We start from the raw sequence: 25,000 nt of genomic DNA, 5'->3' as shown, positions 1-25,000 counted from the left end.
TTTTTTTACCAACTTTAGAACTAGATTGGTAGACAGCCATCTCGATGCACTGGTTTTTCTCAGAAGTCACTTTAAAATTGTAAACAGTTACAAAAAATAAATAGAGAAATAGAAAAGTGTATTTAGTTATTTATATATTCCCTGATAAAGATTTTCCCTGGATTTTTCCGGGATCCCGGGAACAATGTAAATAATTCCCGCTATCATGGGAATGAAAAAAGTCCGCAATCCCTATATAGAGATTGCTATATAGCTATATATGTATATATATATCTATTATACCATATTTATGTGAGCATTTGCTCACTTTTTTTGCTTATCTAAATCAATACAGCTTTTTTAGAAAACGAATGAATGAAAAGATTGTTGCCCCATCCCAAACCCTCAGTCGATGTAGCATATATATATATATATATATATATATATATATATATATATATATATATATATATATATATATATATATATATATATATATATATATATATATATATATATATATATATATATATATATATATATATATATAAACGGCTTCATCATTTTCACCTTCTTATAAAATTGCATTTCAAAAGTTATTACACAGCAAAAAATAAATCTTCAACAAAATTTTTAAAATTTTTTAAAGAACTATTTTTAAAAAATAGTTCTTTAAAAAATTTTAAAAGCTAAGCCAAGACAAAAACAATAATGTTATTTGAAAAAAAATCAATATTATTAGAAAACAAAATGGTGTTGAGAACCTTATTAAAAATGATTGTATATTTAAAAGTTTAAAAGTTTTATTTTTATCATTTTTTGTATTAATTTTTTATATTTTCAGGCAATTTTTATTAGATTTTATTTCTTTTTTATTATTTTGTCTATTTAAGTTTATTTATTTGATTATTTTTATAGGCACATGCTCTACAGGTGGTTTTGCATCATGCTCAAGTAATTTGTTTTTTGATGTTAATATTGTAAATATTATTTTAAAAATATTTCAAATAGTTGTTTCATGATTAACGATAAAATTAATTTTTTGTTATTATATAGATATCCTTCTTTATAATTGTGACTTTGAAAAAGGAGTAATCTGCTCTCAATTAAGTTCAACAAATGGTGCTTGGAAAGTAAACAGTTTTGGAACGCCATTGGATGGAACTGGTCCATTTGGGGCTGCAAATGGTCTATGGTATATTTACTTTGATTCTGTGATGTATCCAAATGGAGGCACACTGGTTTACACACAGACAAACTCACTACTCAGCAATAGTTTCATTCTTTCATTTAATCTTCATGCTTTCGGTGTGAACTGTATTCAATTCGGTGAGTCTTGTAGTTTGTAATAGTTTATTGTAATTTAGACATTGGTATAACGTTTACTTTTTTGTTATAATTTCGGCCATACTTTTTTTTGATAAAGAAACTGTTTATTTATTTTTTCAGAGATTAAGTTTAAAAATGCAAATGGTGTTGTTATAAGTGCTTCTAACGCATTTGTTGTTTACAATCAAACACAAATGTCTTCAACTGTTGCTTATACACCATATAATTTGCAGTTTAACTTGTTAAGTCCATTTCAGGTATTTCTTCAATATAAATTAATAGCTATTTAATATTAGCTAATTCATTTGTTTTATTTTTTACATATTTATTTGAATATTTATAACTTATTCATATTAGACTATTGAATTTATTGCAACATCAAATGGTCAACGTGCTAACTATGCAATTGATAATATTGTTTTGAAGGCTGTTCGTAAGTACTTCATTTGAATTATTATTAGTATTATTATTTATTATTTAACAATATATATATATATATATATATATATATATATATATATATATATATATATATATATATAAATACATACACTGATTATTTTCATTAACAATAATATTTTTTAACAAAATGCAATATTTTAATTTTTGACTTGTTTTTTAATTGCATACTATGTTTTCAAAAGATTTAATTTCCAATTAAAAATCTGGTATACAAAAGAGATTTAATTTTCAATTAGAACTCTATTATATAAAAGTAACAATTGTAGTCATTTCAGAGAAATTTTACTGGAAAAACAAATTTGTTACTAATCAATGAAAAATCGCTAAGTATCACATTTTTAATAGTCAAAAAAACAAAAAACAGAAGAGTGATTAAAAAAGTGATTGATTATGAGATGTTTGTTTTTTTAAAAAGAGATTTTCTTATTTAATATGAGGTTCATTTTTTTTTTTTAGTTACTATGTAAGCAATTGCATTAAAAATTTAAATCATAATTAGTTAAATTTTTTAAAACATTGCAAACATTTTTATTGTTTCTCTATTTGTGATATTAGTAATGTAAAAAAATGTAAAAAAAATTAATGTAAAAAAAAGTTTAAAATGTTATTTAAATAAATAATTCACGAAAAGTGGTTAAAACGCACAAATTAAAAAATAACAGTAACAAACTGCAAATTAAAATGTCAAATCAAATATACATCAGAAGCAATATAGGTTCAATATTGAATGATGTAATTAAAATTTAAAATATAGAAATGATTTAGAGTGGATTATTATTCAAAAAAAGTTGAAATTATTATTAAATTCAAATGTTTTTTTATTTTAAAATTATACTATCATTAGCTAAGATCTTGTTATATTACTAATTGACAAAATTTTGTTATGATACTAGTAGACAAATTCAAAATGGACAAAACCTTTCTTGTTAATATTATACTATTTATTTTTATTTGATTTACTTATCATTTATTTTTATTTGTTTTATTTATCATTACAACATCTGTTTTGTAATATGTATTAAACAAGTTTTTTCTTACTAAAAAGTAATATTAGCAATGAAAATACATATAATGAAATATATGTATTATGTTAATATATTATATGTATTAATATTACAACTTATAAATGTGTTTAGCTCCTTGCTTACTATCATGTAATTCTAATGCAACATGTAATGGTATTACTTGTGTTTGTAATCCTGGTTTTATTGGTGATGGAGTGAGTAGTTGCACAGGTTGCTTTTTTTTAAATTTTTTATTTTATCTTTATTTAGTTATTTAAACTCTATATAACATGTGTCTATGTAGCATAATGTGTTCCATATGAATCACATCCATATTTCAAATCAACTATGAATTAGAATTAATTACTAGAATGCTATTTTAACCACCATTTAACAATCAACATTTAACAACCATCATTTAACAACTTAGTACTCAATCCTAATCCTTAAATGTAATGCTTACAAACTTTAAGTTTGAAATTAGTTACTTAAATATAAAAAGTTACTCATTAAAAAATAAGATTTAATTTAACAAATATTTTAGCTACATGTGCTACTGCTTGCAATCCAAATGCTACATGTGTTGGTACTACTTGTGTTTGCAATAAAGGTTTCATTGGTGATGGTTTAAGTAACTGCACACGTATGTCATATTATTACAGTTAACAGTTTTTAATTTTAATCCTAAACAATCACAAAATCCAGTACTTTTGACCAAAAGTTTAAAAATGTTGGATTATTTAGAATGAGTAAATGTTGAAAGTGATGTTGTTGAGTTTGCAAAATAATATTTTATTTAATAATTATTTTAGCTACATGTGCTATTGCTTGCAATCCTAATGCTACATGTGTTGGCACTACTTGTGTTTGTAATAAAGGTTTTAATGGTGATGGAATTAATAACTGCACAGGTACTTATTTAGACCTGAAAAAACAGTGAAAAACAATTATTAAGAGTTTATGACTTTTTTTTATCTTTATAACTCTTTTTTTTATGTTTATAGTGAAAATATGTGTGCGTATTTTAGTTGAATATATATACTGTAATAGTATATATATAGAATATGATAATATAATGTAAATACTATAATATTATATATAGTATATAATTAATGTTATAGCTTTACTCAAAAAAGTAATGCAGAAACAGTTTAAGATTGTAAGATAATCTAAAAATACTGGATAATTTTGATAAATTTTTTTATTTAATTTTTTTTAATTTTATTTAATGAATATTTTAGCTGCATGTGCAACTGCTTGTAATCCAAATGCTACATGTGTGGGCACTGCTTGTGTTTGTAATAAAAGTTTCATTGGTGATGGAATCAATAACTGCACTGGTATGTATATGAAAGAGCATGGAGTTAATGATGGTTTTCAAATGATATTTGAATACTTCATTATATTACTGTTTTTGTCTATGTTATTTTTTTTTCTTATTCTTAAGTTAGTTTATCTATATATATGATAGACTTTTGTGTTACATATCTTTTATTTCAGTTATTTATTTATTTATTGTACTAGTTCAAATGTTTTATTGTTTAAAAAATTAAATTTTGAAATTCATATATTTAGCTACATGTTCAAGTACATGCCATCTTAATGCCACTTGTGTTGGTACTACATGTATTTGTGAGAATGGTTTATTAGGTGATGGAATTAATAACTGCACAGGTATGGTTTTTAAAAAGATATTTTGAAATAGTTTATGGAATAATTTTAAAAAAATTCTAATTTGGCTTAATTATCAAATACTTAATTCTGCAGTAAGTGTATCAATTGTAATAAAATATTATTATTAAATAATTGGTAATTAAAAGTATCAATCTTAATAATAGTATTTTATTAGTGTATCAAATTGTAATAATAATAATATGTAAAAATGTGTATCAGTAATATTATTTTATCATTGTTATTTTAAACGCAATTTTATTTTACAGTACCACCCAGTTGCCCAGTCTGTCATCCAAATGCAACATGTAACGGATCAACATGTATTTGTAAAACTGGTTATAATGGTGATGGCATCAACAGTTGCATAGGTAAAAATGAATTTTTAATTTTTTTAAGATAATTTGGTTTGCCTTTATTATTGTTATATCATTCTTTTTTTAAGCTATTTTGTTTAAATCTTTTTGTTCTTTATTTGATATTATTATTTAATTTTTTGTCAAATATAGTGAAGAGGCTGTCCATTAATTATGTTAACAAATTTTTGACGATTTTTACCTCCCCCTTCCCCTTGTCAACAACTTGTCAAACTTTCAAAGACCCCCCAATAAAATTACGTCAACATTTAATTAACCCCCCCCCCCCCCCCTCCTCCTCCTTAAGAAAAAAAAAATTATTTTAAATAGTAGCTACATTAGTAGTTTACAACTTCAAGAAAAATTTCTTTAATTTTCTAACATATTTTTACAAATAAACCCAAATCTTAAGTCATAGCCTCTACATCTTCCCATGGAGATGCCAAATGCTCCTCAATTGTTATTATTGGCATAGGGTCTGATTAAATAATTTCTTGGGGAACCAAAACACCAGACAAGTCAACATTTTCTTCATCTAGCCATTCTACACTTAGCATCTCTACATAAACAATAACTGCCATGAGTTCTCTCTGTTTTTTAGCAAGCACTCGCATTGGACAAATTCTTTGTTGTTGGGGTGCATGTAGTATTTGACTGGACCCAGACATACATTTTTGGTGTTGTTGAAGTGCTTCTTTAATATGGCTTGTGAAGCAATATAAACATGACAGATTTTACAGATCCGTTCAAACAACGACAACTGAATAGATGGACAATATATATCATATGGAAGAATTTTGAAACTTTTGCTGATCGAGGTAGTATATTTTCAACTTTGATAGACTAACTACAGAAAAGAGATGGAAATTTATGTAAGTTTATATCAGATATATCTGGTGCTTTAAGACCCTCATTAGTTTGACAGACTGGATTTGGTGGGGGGATAAATCTATTAGCAATAATTTCAAAATAAGAGCTTCTAATCAGTTGGCAACAAGTTAAATCACAGCATTTGATAATTTGTAGAAAATAGTGACTAGATCTTACATGGTTTTGGAACCAGACTTGATCTTTGATTATTAAATTTTCAACTTCAAGCTCAGACTTTTCAGGCACAATATACTCTGCCACTGTTGGAAAATTATCTATACTTACTTGCTTCCATACTTTTGACAATGTTTGCCCAGCATATTTGAAGTGTAATTTTTCCAATTCTTCGTCAACTGTTCTACCTTGTGTGTCAAGGTGGCTTCCAAAATGTTCATGCGACAAAATTAGTCCGGACAGTTCTTGACTAAGAGGAGCCATTCGTCTTTCTACTCAATTAAACTCACTTCTACCAGGCGCATTTGTTGCTACAAACATTGCATCAATGTTTTGCTTTACAAAATGATGGACAGCAACATCAATAACTTTTTGATACCTTGGATTTTCATCAGGTCTACCATCCACAGACATAATAAGAATCGGTTTGATCAACTTGCTGCTTGGATCTTGTGTAACAATGCAAAACTCCTCCAATTCAAGATGCCTTTCATAATCTAGTCCATGACTATAAGCTGATGATGAGCAATGCTTGCCTGATCTAATGGCTATGTAAGTTGGGCCTGAATATGATACAGCTTCCGGTTTACCTAAACCGTCTTTTTGGATTTCAATGTCAGCATAAACAGATGGTATGAGTTAGTGTCTAGATGCTACAACCCAGTTGTGATCAGGCAATGTAACGCGGTATTCGACGTGCATTCAAAGTGGAGCTTGCTTGTTAGCTGCTGTCAATCCTATGGGGACTCTGGCTTTGTCATATTGACTGATGAAGCATACTTCTTTAGGTCCCAACAAAGAGGCCACTTACTCTAGGTGATTCAAAGTAGCTGTACAAAATCGACCATCAATGTGTTTTGAGTGTAAATCGTTTTGTGCTCAAATTAATTTCACTAGTACAGTTGTTACATGGCGTTTGCCTTCCGATGATAAACTTCGTTTTGGCAATAGCCGAGTATAAACAGCACTTCTACTTATTTGAAAACCGTTAATATTTAATTGTTCTGTCAATTCATCAAGATTTCTAACACTACATTGCACATCACTTTGTGTTTTTCCATGAGCAGCAGACCCATACAATGCAATGTCAGCGATAGTTTTAAAAAGGAGCGGCTGATCTTCTTCAATTGTTGGTCGCCCAGCTGTCTGTCGGATCTTTAATTTACTGCTGATGTCAGGATTTTTAGCACAAATTTCCGCTAAAGTTTCTTTTTTCTTTTTTCGAAATATCTTTTGCTTTTCTTGTTCATATTTTTTTCTTTTGAGTTTTTTTTCAAGCTCATCAACTTTAGATTTCTTTTCTTTTAGTTCCTTTTCCTGATCTGAACTTATAACACCACATTCTTTTCGTTTATACAAGCCAATCAAATCGCTCTTGAAGATGCTTATCTGACTCTGTAATTTATCTTGTGCTTTTGCTTTGTATTTTACAGATTTTTCATTACAAGTAGTACTAGATGGACCAGCTTCAAAATCGATTTCTATGTGGTCTTGTTGAATGCTTTGTGTTTGTTGTTTCACAACTTTTAACATAAAAAAATAAACTTTATATAAACTCTGTACCTGGAAAAAAACCATATAAATTAATTGGTAGTTTTTTGTTTTGTTTTTTTCAGATTTTATATAAAATTTATTTTTTCCCAAATTTTCATTAACATTAACAGTCGACATGTTAGTTTTTCTCAACTGTAAATGGGACTTAGATTTTAATGATGTTTAAATTGGTTTAAAGTTGTTCTTCTTTACTTATATCAAAACTTTATTTTGCTTTAAGTTTTCTTATTCACAAGTCCCAAATACAGTTGAGAAAAACTAACATGTCTATTGGTAATGTTAATGAAAATGTGTTTGTTTGTTTTTTCGAAAAATAAAATACCTTTTTAAGAAGAATTTTTAACCTTTGGTATATAATTTGCATAAACTAAATCTTGGATTTCTTTGAATGACCTTTCAGATAATTATGTTTTCCATCCAGGTTTTAAGAGAAATTGTTGAAGAGACTAGCTAATAAACGAGTCAGAAGAGTTCTGATCTTCAAAATCTTCTTTCACATTATGTGAAGAAACTATGCTACAAACGCAGCCTAACTTTTTGTTTTGGGAGTAATAGAATTAAAAAAATAAAAAAATTTTGACATCAACTTTACTTGACCTCCCCACCTCCCCCCCTCCTCTTGTCATCAAATTTCAAAAAAGTTCAGATCCCCCTCCCCCCTATTTTGTTGACGTAATTAATGGACAGCCCCCAAGCTGTTGAAGTACAAAAATTTAAATCTTATCAATACTCACAATACCTCATACTCATCATACAAATACATACGCAACATACAAATACATACATATCATACAAATATATACTAAATTGATGATAATTTCTCATAATTTTAGATTTTTAGGTGTTTTAGCACATTTTTATCTACAATATATGTTTTTTCTTAGTTATTTCTTGTATAAATCTTGCAAAAATACCAAATGACACGTTCATATTTTATATATATATCAGGGGTTATTCTAGACAGTTTTTGACAGCGTCAACCGTACTTGGGTGTATATATATACATATACATATATATATATATATATATATATATATATATATATATATATATATATATATATGTATATATATACAAGTATATATATACATATATCTATATATGCATATATATATACATGTGTATATATATATATCAGCCCTCTAGGCTGAGATATATATTGTCAGTCATGCCATTAATTAGGAATTGATGCCTAACTGCTGACATGACTGACAATTTTTTGCTAACCTCAGAATTTTACAACTTTATTTTATTTGAACAGGTCATTTAAGAAACACCATCATTCATTTTTAGATTAAAAAAATTCAAGCACAATATCTTGTTATCTGAGGGTAGAAACATGTTTCTTTGAGAAATCACATTTATTGGACTTTCTATTCAGCGCCTTATAAAGTTTTGACTGAAAGGTCTGACATGTATGTGACATGCTTATACCTTTATACAACATGATTCTGTGCTTTATCATTTTTTTTTCCAAAAACCATTTATGGTGTTTCTGAAATAATTCGTTCATTTGTTATTTCAAATAGATTAGAAATGGCAAAAAGGACATTTTATTAGAATTAATTAGAAAAGTAGTTAAAATAAAAACAAAAAAATAAATGTTTTATTTTAAATTTAGATAAATTAATTAAAATAAAAACAAAAAAATAAATGTTTTATTTTAAATTTAGATAAATTAATTAAAATAAAAACAGAAAAAAGAATGTTTTATTTAAATTCTAAAAAAATATTAATAAAGTAATGACAGCAAAACAAATCTTTTATTTAAATTCTGAACAAGTTAATTTACAATCACAACATAAAAACAAACGTTTTATTAAAATTCTCAATAAAATAATTACAATAAAAATAAAAAAAAACAAATATATTTTTTTTTAATTTCTTATAAAATAATATAAAATAGCATAACTAGCGCTCTATTTAAATTCCCAAAAATGAACCATTCATTTGAATTATAAAAAAAACATTTAAAATTAAATCAAAGAAACAAATATTTTAGTTAAACAGCGAGTTTGTAACAAACAAACTCGCTGTTTGTTACAAACTCGCTGTTTGTTACAAACTCGCTGTTTGTTACAAACTCGCTGTTTGTTACAAACTCGCTGTTTGTTTGTTACACACTTGCTGTTTGTTTTTCTTTAAATTTTAGGCTAAATGTTTGCCCTTTTGTTGAGTTGTTGAACCTATTTCAAAAATATGTGCCGACCTAAAGTGGTTTTAGTTATTTTTTTGCTGACCTTATTTTTCCTAATCCCAAGGGCTGCATGTATATATATATATATATATGTATATATATATATATATATATATGTATATATATATATGTATATATATGTGTGTGTATATATATATATATATATATATATATATATATATATATATATATATATATATATATATATATATATATATATATATATAATACATATTAGTTACTGTTACCCGTAGTACCAGGAATTAGCTAAATACTAATATTTATGGTAGAATATTTGAAGGGCTTATTGTGAAACAATGACAAGCCACACTTTTCTCAATAATGAGTTATTATCATTTTTTTAATCATAAATAGTATACGCAATAGCCAAAAAGTTATTAAGGCATAATTCTTAAAATTGGAGCTATAATTATTAAATCATCAGTTGTTGAACCTATTTCAAAAATATGTGCCGACCTAAAGTGGTTTTAGTTATTTTTTTGCTGACCTTATTTTTCCTAATCCCAAGGGCTGCATGTATATATATATATATATATGTATATATATATATATATATATATATATATGTATATATATATATGTATATATATGTGTGTTTATATATATATATATATATATATATATATATATATATATATATATATATATATATATATATATATATATATATACATATTAGTTACTGTTACCCGTAGTACCAGGAATTAGCTAAATACTAATATTTATGGTAGAATATTTGAAGGGCTTATTGTGAAACAATGACAAGCCACACTTTTCTCAATAATGAGTTATTATCATTTTTTCAATCATAAATAGTATACGCAATAGCCAAAAAGTTATTAAGGCATAATTCTTAAAATTGGAGCTATAATTATTAAATCATCTTACTGTAAAATGTGATTTTATAGGTTTAAATAAAACTTAAAAGTCATTTTTCTCAAATATTTGTTTTTGTGGCTTGTCATTGTTTCACAATAAGCCCTTCATTTCTACTCAGAGTTTCATGTGTGTTGTCATCAGGTAAGTAGTAAAAAAATTTTCTATGATTGTTGTAACTTCTATTAAATAAAGCAAAATTAACTTTTTACTACTTGCCTGATTATTGTGGTAACACATGAAACGCTGAGTAGCAATATTCTTTAATAAATAATAGGATTTAATTAATTCCTTGCATTGCAGGTAACAATAACAAATATATTATAAGAATTGGCTCATGCTAAAAGGGTAGTAGTCAACAACACATAGTTTTGAGAAGACTAAATGAAACAATGCATTATCTTTATTTTTATTGAAAAAGATTTAATTTTTTGTATATGAGCTCTTTATTATCCCATTTACCATGAAACACACTTGGTTAATGATATTTGCAATGCTTTCATTTGAAAAAAAACCATTAAAGTTGTTTGATTTATCCCCTTTTAGCATAGTTTGAATAAAAAGACAGATAAATGTGTTTGAAAATAATGTTATTTACTAAAAACACCAAGAAATGAATGTTTACATACACTGTTTAAAAAATTTAAAACATACCTGCAATTGATCGGAACCTACCATAACATGGTAATTAAAGGTAGAACTTTTTTTTAGAGCTCTTTTCCTTCCTGGGTAGTCTCTTCTTTTTTTTCTTGGGAATCAATCAAGGATTGTAAGAACAAATCCTGCTTACTTTTAGTGTTAAAAGTATGGAAACGGTTCAATACATCTATTTGATCCTCTTCGTTAATAATCTGAGGACAGTTGTTCCTCTTGCAGCTAAAAAAAAAATACTTTTATACTGCATATTACTGCAAATTTTACCTGTGAAAATAAAATTAACTCGAACAAAAAAAAACTTACCTGCAGGGTTAGCCAGCGTACTTTTGAGGTACAATATTTCCTTGGTAGTTAATAAATTCTACACCTTTTATTCTGGCAACCTTTATAATGTTTCTTTTCTAAAGACTTGGATCTGATTTCTTTGTCTTTGCTGACCTTTTCTCAAGAAACTCATCAATTTCATATGAATTTATTTCCATGTTTCACACTTATTTATGGGTAGACATAAAGTTAATTTATAAAGTTAATTCCTATTTAGGTTAAGCTATACAGTACAGTACAATAAACAAAAACAACAACTGCCTTAGATAATCTGTTGCGGTCAGTTGCATAGCTACATCTGTCTTTGGCATAAGCAGAATTTTTATGCTAAATAAATAAATGTTAGTGACTCAACTCCTTATAGCATGAACAGCTCTACAATCAATTGCAGTTACTGTGGTAATCAAATGTCCGACATGACTAATTTTATCATAAATAGTTGAAACCTATTCTTGAAACATCAATACGATTAACTAAACTTTCAATTTAGTTAATAACGTGACTTAACCTCTGAGACTTAACCCCTTTTAGCATGACCAAATTTATGTAGCTCTAGTTTATCTATTGATCACTTTTTAAGTATACATCGTAATACAAAAGTATTCACTTATTTTAAGTATTTACTTAGAAATGCTATTTAGTATATAAAATATTATAAATTTACACTTATGTAATATATATATATATATATATATATATATATATATATATATATATATATATATATATATATATATGTATATATATATATTTATATATATGTGTGTGTAAAATTTAGCTTGTTATCACAACTGTTATTATTATAATGTCAATAATTATAATTATTATAATGATAATGATAATATTATTAATTAAAGAGATGTTCAGTCACATTAAAACATGGTTTTAGTTTATATTTTATATTATTTTTATAGAACTTTTATTAAATCTTATTTCTTTTTTATCATTTTTTGTATTAATTTTTTATATTTTCAGGCAATTTTTATTAGATTTTATTTCTTTTTTATTATTTTGTCTATTTAAGTTTATTTATTTGATTATTTTATTAGGCACATGCTCTACAGGTGGTTTTGCATCATGCTCAAGTAATTTGTTTTTTGATGTTAATATTGTAAATATTATTTTAAAAATATTTCAAATAGTTGTTTCATGATTAACGATAAAATTAATTTTTTGTTATTATATAGATATCCTTCTTTATAATTGTGACTTTGAAAAAGGAGTAATCTGCTCTCAATTAAGTTCAACAAATGGTGCTTGGAAAGTAAACAGTTTTGGAACGCCATTGGATGGAACTGGTCCATTTGGGGCTGCAAATGGTCTATGGTATATTTACTTTGATTCTGTGATGTATCCAAATGGAGGCACACTGGTTTACACACAGACAAACTCACTACTCAGCAATAGTTTCATTCTTTCATTTAATCTTCATGCTTTCGGTGTGAACTGTATTCAATTCGGTGAGTCTTGTAGTAATAGTTTATTGTAATTTAGACATTGGTATAACGTTTACTTTTTTGTTATAATTTCGGCCATACTTTTTTTGGATAAAGAAACTGTTTATTTATTTATTTTTTCAGAGATTAAGTTTAAAAATGCAAATGGTGTTGTTATAAGTGCTTCTAACGCATTTGTTGTTTACAATCAAACACAAATGTCTTCAACTGTTGCTTATACACCATATAATTTGCAGTTTAACTTGTTAAGTCCATTTCAGGTATTTCTTCAATATAAATTAATAACTATTTAATATTAGCTAATTCATTTGTTTTATTTTTTACATATTTATTTGAATATTTATAACTTATTCATATTAGACTATTGAATTTATTGCAACATCAAATGGTCAACGTGCTAACTATGCAATTGATAATATTGTTTTGAAGGCTGTTCGTAAGTACTTCATTTGAATTATTATTAGTAATTTGTTGCTATAGTTATTAGTTAATATTGTTATTATTGTTATTATATATATATACATATATATATATATATATATATATATATATATATATATATATATATATATATATATATATATATATACATATATATATATATATATATATATATATATATATATATATATATATATATATATATATATATATATATATATATATATATATATATATATATATATATATATATATATATATATATATATATATATATATATATATATATATTGAACGTCGTAATAGCATAAAATATTTAATTATTTTTAAAAATAACACGATGTTTTTTATTTTTGACATGTTTCGTAAAATTTATTTACATTTTCAAACGATTATTTTACAATAATAAAAAACTATGAAATAAATATTAAAAAATAGAAGTCTTTACAGAGAAATATTAACGGACAAAAAATTGTACATAATAAACCAATATATTTATTACAAAATAACTCAGTAAATAACCAATCAAAATAACCAACTGTCAAAAAAAAAAAAATTATATATATATACTCACAGTAAAATTAAATAGATAAGTTTATAGTATAATGTAAAGTTTGTTTATTAAGTGAGGGACTTTCCCATTTAATGTGGAGGGCTTCTTTTATCTTTAATTTGTGTTTGGTTGGGGCATTATCCAAAATCTCAAAAGAATCACAGTTAGCCAAATGTTTTGCAATTAAGAGATAAATTTAAGTGTTTAAATATATGAGATTGTTTCTCACTTTTAAGGTGCTCATTTATTCTAGTTGCCAAATGTCTGGAGGGTTCTCCAATATAACTAGCATTACAGCCAGTGGAAGAAAATTTATAGACAACATGAGATTTAAGCAGTTTGCGAAGTGACTCTTTTAAACAAAAACAATCTTGTGTTTTATTAGTAGTGAAAATTAATTTTTTCCTTGCAATATTTTTGAACAATTTTTGAAATTTTCCTTTTAGTGTAATTAGAGTACATTCCAATGTATGGAAGCTTAAAGTATTTTATATTTAAGCTATTAACAATGTTAGACACAGATGGGTTCATTTTCTTATCAATATAGGATTTAATTTCATAGTCAATAATTTTTTGTGGAAATTTATTATTTTGTAAAACTAATGATAGATTCTTAATATCTATATCAAAGCCAACCCAAGAATTATTAATTTTAAATGTACAATTAATCAAACAACAAACAAGTCCAAATTTGTAGCAAGAGGGAATAAAACTAAAAAAATTTTGTAAAAGTCGAAAACGAATTGGATTTATTAATAAGTACATCTAAAAAAGCAATCTGGTTATCTTGTTCTTTTTCCATAGTAAATTTCAGATTTGTATGTTGTTTATTGAGGTGTTTGAAAAATTCTTGAGCTTCGTGTTCAGAATTAAAAATAACAATTATGTCGTCCACATACAGTTTATAAAAAAATGGTGCTGTAAAGCTGAAAATGGTTAATAAAAATAGGTAAGTTGTGTCAACTGCGTATCTTTGAACTCACTTCAAACCTAACTAACGGTTTTATTCAAATTGCTCCCAATTTTTTTCCAACTAATGAGATAATGAATAACCATGTACAAATTTTTTTTTTTTTTTGACGGTTGGTTATTTTGATTGGTTATTTACTGAGTTATTTTGTGATAAATATATTGGTTTATTATGTATAATTTTTTGTCCGTTAATATTTCTCTGTTCTACAACTATTTTTTAATATTTATTTCATAGTTTTTTATTATTGTAAAATAATCTTTTGAAATGTAAATAAATTTTACGGAACATGTCAAGAATAAAAAACATTGTATTATTTTTTAAATATATATATATACATATATATATATATATATATATATATATATATATATATATATATATATATATATATATATATATATATATATATATATATATATATATATATAAATTTTAGGGTGTCCCGTTTTCAGGGTCACATTTTATTTTGACTGCTCCAAGCATTTTTCTGCTGCGTATATGTGAGAAAATGAGATCTGTAAAGTTTTAGAGCTCTAACTTTATTTTTGTGACTGCACAAGTCACCTTAAGTTTCAAAAATCATGATTTTTTGGTGAAAAAGGCCTATTTTTACAGTGCTTGTGTAGTCAAAGCTTGAAAGATACAGGCTAGTTTTATGTTGAACCATGTACTATAACCCTCATTTGTTAGAAAAAAATCGGGAGCAATTTGAATTAAACCGTTAGTTAGGTTTGAAGTGAGTTCAAAGATACGCAGTTGACACAACTTACCCATTTTTATGCGTTTTGACGCGGTTGACAATATCAAACAAAATACTGATCTAATCATTATGAAATGGGTCTACAATACTACAATCTAAATGTGGTGAGCAAATTCTGGAGCCTGGAGGAAAACCTGGAGGTTTGGGAGGGGGTTATTTGAAACAATGCATTTCCTCGGCAAGGACTGGAGCCTTGGGGGTTAGTTGCAACGGTAATCCTTCAGTTAAGCGACGTAAAATAAAATTATTATTTTGCTTTCTTGCGTTGTCTCAAAAACGTCTGAAAAATGTTAAAAGCAAAAAAATAATTTTATTTTAGGCTGCTTAACTGAAGGATTACCAAAAGGGCTTCAAAGTAGTGATAGAACACTATTATTGGAACTTTGAGAAACTTTATCTTTTTAAGTGAAAGAACACTTTATAATTCTGTAAGTAATAGGACACTTTTTTAAACTTCTGTCTATTATAGTTATTATTTGACTCCAATGCAGAGAGTAAACTTAATTGAACAGAATGGCGAAAACCAGAAAAAAGAGAGAAATATTTCTTCTTAAGAGTATAAGTGACAAGTTGAATGACAATCAACTCCCTTCTAACAAAGACATTTTGGAGCATTATTATTTTTTAAAATCTGAAAATCTCAAGATCAAAGATAACACACTTTTCTGCTGTGGATTCTCTCATTATTTCAAGCTCATTTGTGAGGAAAATTGTCAGCGTTTAGTTAAAAAGGTTACTGCTATTTATGAAAAAGCTGGAATTCCAACATCCAGAGTGGACAGGAAGTACAGAAGAAAATGAAGTGGACAGGAAGTGGACAGGAAGTACAGAAGAAAATGAGTGAATTGCTAGCCAAGCACAAAAAATTGATTTCTCTTCAAAAAAGGTAAAACACTAAAGAAGTAGAAAAGAAAATAATTTTCAAAGACAATATTTTGCCTGTTATTTTTGATGTTATGCCCAGTGATGTGATACAAATATTAGAGAAAGATAAGAAAAGATTTCAGGTAGACAAGGCAGAAGATATCATTTTCATAAATGATCAAAGAAGTTGCGGGAAAATGTACATTGGGAAGAAAGATAAAAGGTACATTTATTCTGCTCAAAGATCTCAACAGGCAAGAGTAAGAATGTCTGGAGCAGATCATGACCAGAGTTATCAGTCTGAGCTGCAGGTTTCATCTTCAAGTGAATCAGAAATATCTTCAGAGGAAACAGACATATCTAATTCTACAGACTTGAGTAAAGATGAGATAGATCCACAACTCTCTACATCTGCTGGCATAGTAGGAGATACTGTCCTTATTTTGAAGGTTAAATATGTGAGCATCAGAGCTCAATCCAATATTTTAAAGCAGGTGGCTGATACAAGTGGACTTTCCAGTAAAGGTATGTCAAAATCCAATATGCACAGAATTGGTAGAAAGGTCATACAGGAAACAGCGGAGGAAGCCAGGGAAGCTTTAGGAGCAAAAGCTGGATCAAACATGATTCTTCATTATGATGGAAAGCTAGTCAAAGAATATACTGATGGAAAGAAACTCAAAAGAGAGCGCTTAGCATTAAGTGTAACTTGTGATGGAGAACATTTTTTGCTTGGAGTACCTCCTGTCACTGATTCTACTGGAGCTTGTCAGACTGAGAAAATTATTGAGATTTTAGAAGAAATCTCACTCAAAGAAGACATGAAAGGTCTAGTATTTGACACCACTGTGTCAAATACAGGTAAAAAAAAGGAGTAAATTCCAGGTTAAACATCTATCTTGGAAGGCCTGTTATGCATCTTGCTTGCAGACATCATGTCTATGAGTGTCATATTAGAAATGTTGCAAAGCTCTTCAGGACAATCTCAGGTCCAGATAATCAACTCTTCAAGAAACTGTTGGGTGAGTTTTCTCTTATTCAGATTGATCAAAATAAACTTTGCAAATTCAAATATAGAGTAAATCAACAACTTGACAATGCTGCTAGAGTATCTCTAGAAATCATCACAAATTTGTTGGATGAAGATAAAATACCCAGAGGTGATTATTGGGAGCTTGCAGAAACTGTTCAATTCTATTTATTCCCAGAGATTGATCAACTAACATTTCGACAACCTGGAGCAATTCATCATGCAAGGTTAATGGCACAGGCTATATATTACATGAAGCTGCAAATTCTGAACCAAATGACAGATATTGTTTCCACAGCTTCTACAAAAAGAGAAGTTGAGACCATTTCTGAGTTTGTAGCATTGTATTATGCAAAGTGGTTCTTAACCTCATCTCAGACTGTAGTTTCTCCAAAACATGACATAGAAACAATCTGGGAGATGAAGTCATACATGAAGAGCAGACCTAATGTTGCAGCCAAATGTCTTAATAGCATTGCAAAGCATACATGATATCTTTATCTAACTTTGATCCCATTTAGTTTACTGGATCCTGGAGTATCAGATGAGGAAAAGACTGAAATTGCTGAAAGAATCCTGATAATAAATGATTCAAAGGTAAAGGATCCTCTGTCATTTATGTATAAGAAGGTTAATGTATCAGGTTTCATTGACAAAGAAGGAGAGAGGCCCAGGTTATCTGAGTTTGTTGACTCAGAATCCATTTTGATATTTAACATGTTAAAAATGAAAAGCCAGCAGCTTGAATGGATGAAGATTCCACCTAGAATGTGGAAGAGATTGTTTGGCTACACAAAGTTCAAGGCATTTATCTCCAACATTCCTGTTGAACTAATGATGCTGCAGAGAGGAATGTTAAGCTTACACAGGACTTTGTTGATGGAAGCCATGATGAACAGCTGAGGCAAGATCTTCTCCTAGCAGAGGACCAGAAAAGAAAGGCTGGAAGACCCCAAGGGAGTGGTGGAATGAAAAGAAAATGTTAATAAGTATCTTTCAAACTGTGACTACACAAACACTGTAAAAATTGGCTTTTTTCACCAAAAATTATGATTTTTGTAACTTAGGGTGGCTTGTGAGTCACAAAAATAAAGTTAGAGCTCTAAAACGTTACAGATCTCATTTTCTCACATATATGCAGCAGAAAAATACTAGGAGCAGTCAAAATAAAATGTGTCAAAATATATATATATATATATATATATATATATATATATATATATATATATATATATATATATATATATATATATATATATATATATATATATATATATATATATATATATATATATATATATATATATATGTATATATATATATATATACACTCCTAACTGGTTATCAGAAAGTTTTTCAATATTTTGTTGACACAAAAAAAAAATTAAAATCCAAGATTGGAATTTTTTTTTATTATTAATTGATAGACTACCTGCCCCAACCAAACCCTCAGTCGATGTAGCAGCACTCCCTTGCGAGTCAGGCTATAAGATAGTCGATGTAGCAGCACTTCGTTGCGAGTCAGGCTATTTGTCAGTCAATGTAGCAGCACTCCATTGCGAGTCAGGCTATTTGTCAGTCGATGTAGCAGCACTTCATTGCGAGTCAGGCTATAAGATAGTTGATGTTGCAACACTCCGCGCATGATTTACAGTAAAAAAAATAAAAATAAAAACATTTTATTAAAAAAAATAAAAATAAAAACATTGTTTATATTATTAAAAACATTCAGAATGTTTTAAAAGCATTAAAAATGTTTTAAAAACATTCAGAATGTTTTTAAAAACATTCTGGTCAATTTGCGTTTTTGCAGTTTTTTTAAAAAACGATTAATTTGTAATTGAATTAATGGTTTAACTTTCTGACAACACAGACGAAAGTCAAAAGTAATTAAAAGTGACGTATTTGTTGGCAAAAGAATCTTTTTTTACCTTCCATACTCCCAAATGCAACAATTTATAAAAGTATATATATATGTATATATATATATATATATATATATATCTATATATATATATATATATATATATATATATATATATATATATATATATATATTACATTTTAAAAAATTTAGTTTACAATAAAACTCTGGTATAAAAAGTCATATCAGAAAAGAATTAATGGACAAATAAATTTGTTACAAACCAGTAAAAAATAAATTACACTTTATGACTCTGTATAGCCAAAAAAATGCAATAATAAAGTTAATCTGACTAGTAATTTTTTAATGTAAAGATTTATTATTTTTTTAAGGAGATTTTTTATTTAAACTGAAATGCTTCTTTTATAATTTGTTTTTATTAGGAAGAATACCCAAAACATTAAAACAATCATAATTTGTCAGATTTTTATTATTAATGAATGATTTTACAATGAATTAAAAATGAAAATAAAAAGAAACAACTAAAATCAAACTGATATTAGTTGTTTCTTTTTATTTTTCAATCAAAGATGGTATCTATGAATCTATGTATCTATGAATGGTATATTAGTGTACAAATGTGAAAAAAAAACTAAAGATCTCACAGTACATTAACTCATTTTTTATGATTTTGAGTGAAAAAGAGTAATGATGAATTCCCTCCTAACATATCATTAGTTAACAGAAATTTGTTTAATGATAACAACTTGGTAACAACTTGGTAACAACTTGGTAACAACTTGGTAACAACTTGGTAACAACTTGGTAACAACTTGGTAACAACTTGGTAACAACTTGGTAACAACTTGGTAACAACTTGGTAACAACTTGGTAACAACTTGGTAACTTGGTAACAACTTGGTAACAACTTGGTAACTTGGTAACAACTTGGTAACAAGAAATAGTAGTTTAAGAGTTGACAGGTTTTTACCCAAATTTTTTTTAAAAACTTTATTGTGAAAATTACATAAATCTCAAAATAGAAAAAAAAAGAGTTAACATGGTTATGCCATGAGGTCATTTATCATACATTTTAAAATATTATTTATGTAAATTGTTCATATAAACCAGTTAAAACCCAGTTAAAACAAACAGTAACAAACTACAAATAAAAATATTAAAGCAAATATATATTAGAAACAATATTGGTTCAATATAGAATAATCTTATTTTTATTTACTTAGTTTTTATTACAGTTTATTTTAAACTGTTAAGTTGTACATTAGCCATCAGCTGTTTATTAAATCTAGTCTAACAACTAGAGTCATAAGATATTCAATGATTGCAATTGTAAACCCAGAAACAAGTCTATAATAAATAGAGAAGTAAATGATTGGAATAATCATCTAAAGGGATTATTGACATTACACATGAATGGTTAAATTTAAAAATATATTTGGTAATTGCTGTTTTTGATGACTCAAATGACTTGTTATTGCATAAAAGTGTTGTCAGATTTTTTTCTTGAAAAAATATATTTTGTTTTGATTTGGTTATAACTGAAAAGATCTTGTAAATTAATATGTTATTTAATTTACTTTTTTTTATATAGTTGTATAATAAAAAAATATATATTTTTTTTTTGTTAATAATAGAAAAGATCTTCTAAATTAATATGTTATTTAATTTGCTAGCTTTAATTTATCATTACAACATCTAGTTTATAATATGTGTTAAACAAGTTTGTGAATACTAAAAAAGTAATAATAACAATAAAATGACATATAATAAAATTAAAATGTTTAATATTACAAATATATGTGTTTAGCTCCTTGCTTATTATCATGTAATTCTAATGCAACATGTAATGGTACTACTTGTGTTTGTAATCCTGGTTTTATTGGTGATGGAGTGAATAGCTGCACAGGTTGCTTTTTTTAAATGCATTTTTTTTTAGTCTTTATTTAGTTATATAAACCCTATATAACAGAATGTTTTAAGTTTATCCATCCATTATTTGAATTGGTTATAATTTAATATAACTTTATCTATTTTTAGTAAATAAATTTAAACCCTATTTTAACCACTATTTGACAATCAACCTATTAATAACTTAGTGCTAAATCCTAATCCTTAAGTCTAATGCTTATGAACCTAAAGTATAATTTAGCAACTTGATTTAAAACTTAAAAGTTAATATCTGAAAATTATGTGAAATAAAAAATTTATTTTTAATATTTTTTTATAATTTACACTCTGAATTTATACATTTTAGGCTTTATTTGAAAGAATTAGGAAATTTTCTTCTTTTTTTTAAGTTTTATGCTTAATCAAATCTCTGAATCATAAATGCACATGTTAGAGTGATGCATGCAAATATTAAGTTTTAGGCTTTATTTGAAAATTTTGAACTCATCATAGATAAGTAAAGCTATAATTTTTTCTTTAATATTTTACTGTTTTTTCGCAAGTCAATAATGATGACTACTTGTTTTATTTATATTGATCATTACTCTTTTTATCTGAAAGTTTAAATGGTTTGATTTATGAAGTAGTACTATTTTATATAATGCTTTTATTTGTTACATTTTGCTCAGTTTTTTTAGCTACTTACTCAAGTGCAGTTTTTTAAGATTTCAGTTTTCACTTACTATTCAGTAAGGAGACACTGTTGTACAAAATGGCCGACAACTACTTTGAGCTGACCTGAGAAAATCGCTTTGACTGGGTGAAAGTACAATGTTTCCTGACTCCAAAAATGTAAAACTTGAAATCCAACTATTTTGTCCAAGAAAATAAATTTGATTTTAAGTTTTAATTATTTTGCACAATTTGGGGAAATGAAGGCTTTTCAAATTTTACATTTTTACAGCATTCAAAAACATTCTAAAACTAATATTTATTGCTCCAAACATACAAATATACATAACATAGACAAAGATGGGTATTTTACAGAAATTTGAAGCAACCATTCTTTCAAAAAATGTGAAACTGCAAAACAAATTTTCTGTCAAAACTTTTTTTTTTGATACTCTGCTTCAAAACCTACTTTTGATTCTCATTAATAGATAAAAAACTAGTAAATTTCTCAATTTAAACTCTTCTAAAGACTAGATTCTTAACAATTGCTTGCTGTTGTAATCCACAACACAAGAAAGAAACCTCTTTGCTTATTATGGATGATTGCGATCTCGCTTGTACCTTTCCCATGGTGAGCTAAAATGATGATGCATTGATTGCATGCTCACTAAAGATCCCCAATGTAGCCTTTTTCGTCTCAATGAATTGCTTCACATAAGAAAAAACAGCATGAACCTTTGGGGTCACACTGATGTTCATAACTGCCAGATATGAGTCTTTGAAGCGATCAATTTTTTCTGCAAAATCATCCTCAAGGATCATTCCAAAACTAGATGTTATTATAGAATTAAACTTTTGAAGGGCATCAATGATTTCAAAAACTTGAAAAGCAGATTCTAACTCTGCAATCTTTTGGAGGATGTTTATATTGTTAAGTAGGTTGTGGTAGGCATTCCCTGCAAACTGACCACCATGATATGGCTCTTGTTTGATGTGGATAGCTGAGGGCCATCTGAAAGCACTTCAAACTTCAGGTCAAACTTCTGTCAAGGCTTTGTTCATGTGATTTACCACACCAAGAAGCAGGTGGAGCTCCATGGGGGGTATATGTTCCAAGATGAGTTTGTTTTCAGATCCAGATAGAAATGGTGCATGGACCGCATTGTCAAAAGACTTTGTCTTCTTAATGTCATTGCCAGACTTAACAAACTTTTGATGGCAGGCAAAAAGTGTTCTCAATGATCCTGATTGGGAGAGATGCTTCGATTCAATGTCCCACCATATGCAAGGGTGAGAACTTGCGTGGTTTTGCAGTCCACATATAATGTTGGCGAGTTTTATGTCATATGAGACAACAAAGTTGACTGAGTTGAAATTGATCATTGATAATATTTGTCTCACATTTTCAAAGTTTTCTGGAAATCCCTCTGAAATAGCCGCAAGCATTTGGCACTTGACACTGCTATCTTTGGCTATCCTCTCAGTTAAAATATTTTTATGTGGTGGTGACCTTGAATCACTCTAAGAATCCAGCTCAATGACACCTGATGACACTTTAAAAAATCCTCCACCACCATAAATTCCTAACTTGACTATATGGCTCTGGAAAACTCTTTGAGAAACGAGCACTTCGTTGAGAAGTTGGGCAAGATCCTTGCAATGCACAACCACATAGTCAGTGGAGTTGCTTTCTGAAAAAACCGTGATTCAGGTTTGAGTGAAAAATTCAGACAGGTGTGCACCAATGGCCTCAAACTTAGCACAAAAATTTGGCTCCGCAATCTTGGTGTCACTAACTCTTTTAATGGTTGATGCTAATTTCTTCATGCCTAGATTTGACAGTTCTATATTTAACTGAACCTGCACAAGATCTTCAGTTTTGATTCTTAACTCAGGAAAAAGGTGACAGGAAAAGGGCGCTTGAGCTTCCTAAAAAATGTAAACATTTGAAAATATCTTTAGTTCAAATTTAAGTATCACAATATGTGTAATTCCATACCTGGCTTAACTCTGAGAGGTTGACCACCTTTTGGGTGTGAAATTTTGACAGTACCTCCTGGAGTTGAAGGTTTGGAAGAGATTAATTAGGTTGCAGTTTGTTCTGCAGCCAATGGATCTGCTGTAGCTAACTGTTTTTAGATTCTAAATTTGATTTGAGTGCACTGATGTGGCAGACCTCTTCCAACAAGACTCAAGCAATCACCACATTGTTGGGGAGTATTGTCTTTCTCAGGTTTGGAGCACCTTAAAGGGTTGTTCTTGACGACCAACTTGGCAAATGGGACAGTTGCAATCTTGATTGACCTTTTTGCTGGCTTGACTTTTACTGAAGAGAAATCAAACAAAGGTGGAAGAGCAACATCTTTTCCTTCATTTTTTCTCCTGAGAGTTGTTCGGCAAGAGTCACAGATACCTCTTGGCACTTTAGTATCGCTAAAATTAAGAGTTGTATGGTAGTGTTTGAAGTTTTTTTCAGCAAGGAATTGAATCACCTCACGTGAGCACTTCTTTATGCACAACAGATTTCCGATAATCTTCATGACACAAACAGATTTCCGATAATCTTCATGATTTCTTGCAAAATTAGCAATTTGAAAGTTCTTGTACACACATGACATGTAAAAAACTGCTTTCAAACTGTACACAAGATACCAGCAATTTTTTTGTATTAGTTTGCTTAAAGCTGGAGTAGATAATTTATAAAAGCATAAGATTTAACTCAAAAATAAAAAAATTCTAAAGTTAAAAAAAACAAACTAGAAGCTTATTTTTAAAATAAGTTTTCTTATTTTTAAAATAAGTTTGAAAAATCGACATAAATAAAACTCTTTAAAAACGCCATTTTTTATAGAATTGTAAAGAACTTGGTCATTAAAAGTTAGTAAATGTAAACAAAGTTAAAACTCTTTAACTGAAGCACATCATTTTTTGAGTGCTAAATTAAAATTTTCGAGCAAAAAAGCAAATTTTTTTTAGCTTAAAAACAAGAAAATATGATTTTAT

The 25,000-nt window shown here is 27.5% G+C and overlaps 1 protein-coding gene across 30 annotated transcripts in view; it reads left to right on the top strand.

Annotated features, from left to right (window-relative positions):
* Positions 1 to 25,000, top strand: part of LOC100210856 (neurogenic locus notch homolog protein 2) — a 118,683-nt gene that overhangs the window by 55,490 nt on the left and 38,193 nt on the right. For 28 of the 30 annotated variants that reach the window (XM_065801037.1, XM_065801036.1, XM_065801029.1 and 25 more), the window contains 15 exons: positions 898 to 933; positions 1,036 to 1,308; positions 1,429 to 1,565; positions 1,666 to 1,741; positions 2,907 to 3,005; positions 3,319 to 3,417; positions 3,587 to 3,685; positions 4,016 to 4,114; positions 4,350 to 4,448; positions 4,715 to 4,816; positions 12,525 to 12,560; positions 12,663 to 12,935; positions 13,056 to 13,192; positions 13,293 to 13,368; positions 21,246 to 21,344. In XM_065801037.1, coding sequence (XP_065657109.1) covers positions 898 to 933; positions 1,036 to 1,308; positions 1,429 to 1,565; positions 1,666 to 1,741; positions 2,907 to 3,005; positions 3,319 to 3,417; positions 3,587 to 3,685; positions 4,016 to 4,114; positions 4,350 to 4,448; positions 4,715 to 4,816; positions 12,525 to 12,560; positions 12,663 to 12,935; positions 13,056 to 13,192; positions 13,293 to 13,368; positions 21,246 to 21,344 — 1,740 coding nt within the window. The remainder of the gene's footprint in view (positions 1 to 897; positions 934 to 1,035; positions 1,309 to 1,428; positions 1,566 to 1,665; positions 1,742 to 2,906; positions 3,006 to 3,318; positions 3,418 to 3,586; positions 3,686 to 4,015; positions 4,115 to 4,349; positions 4,449 to 4,714; positions 4,817 to 12,524; positions 12,561 to 12,662; positions 12,936 to 13,055; positions 13,193 to 13,292; positions 13,369 to 21,245; positions 21,345 to 25,000) is intronic. The other 2 variants (XM_065801021.1, XM_065801045.1) reach the window with 2 other exon arrangements.

The sequence above is a fragment of the Hydra vulgaris genome, chromosome 07 (assembly GCF_038396675.1).
Source record: "Hydra vulgaris chromosome 07, alternate assembly HydraT2T_AEP".
NCBI lineage: Eukaryota > Metazoa > Cnidaria > Hydrozoa > Anthoathecata > Hydridae > Hydra > Hydra vulgaris.
Note: the sequence above shows the minus strand (reverse complement) of the source record. Positions and strands in the feature narration are given on the sequence as shown.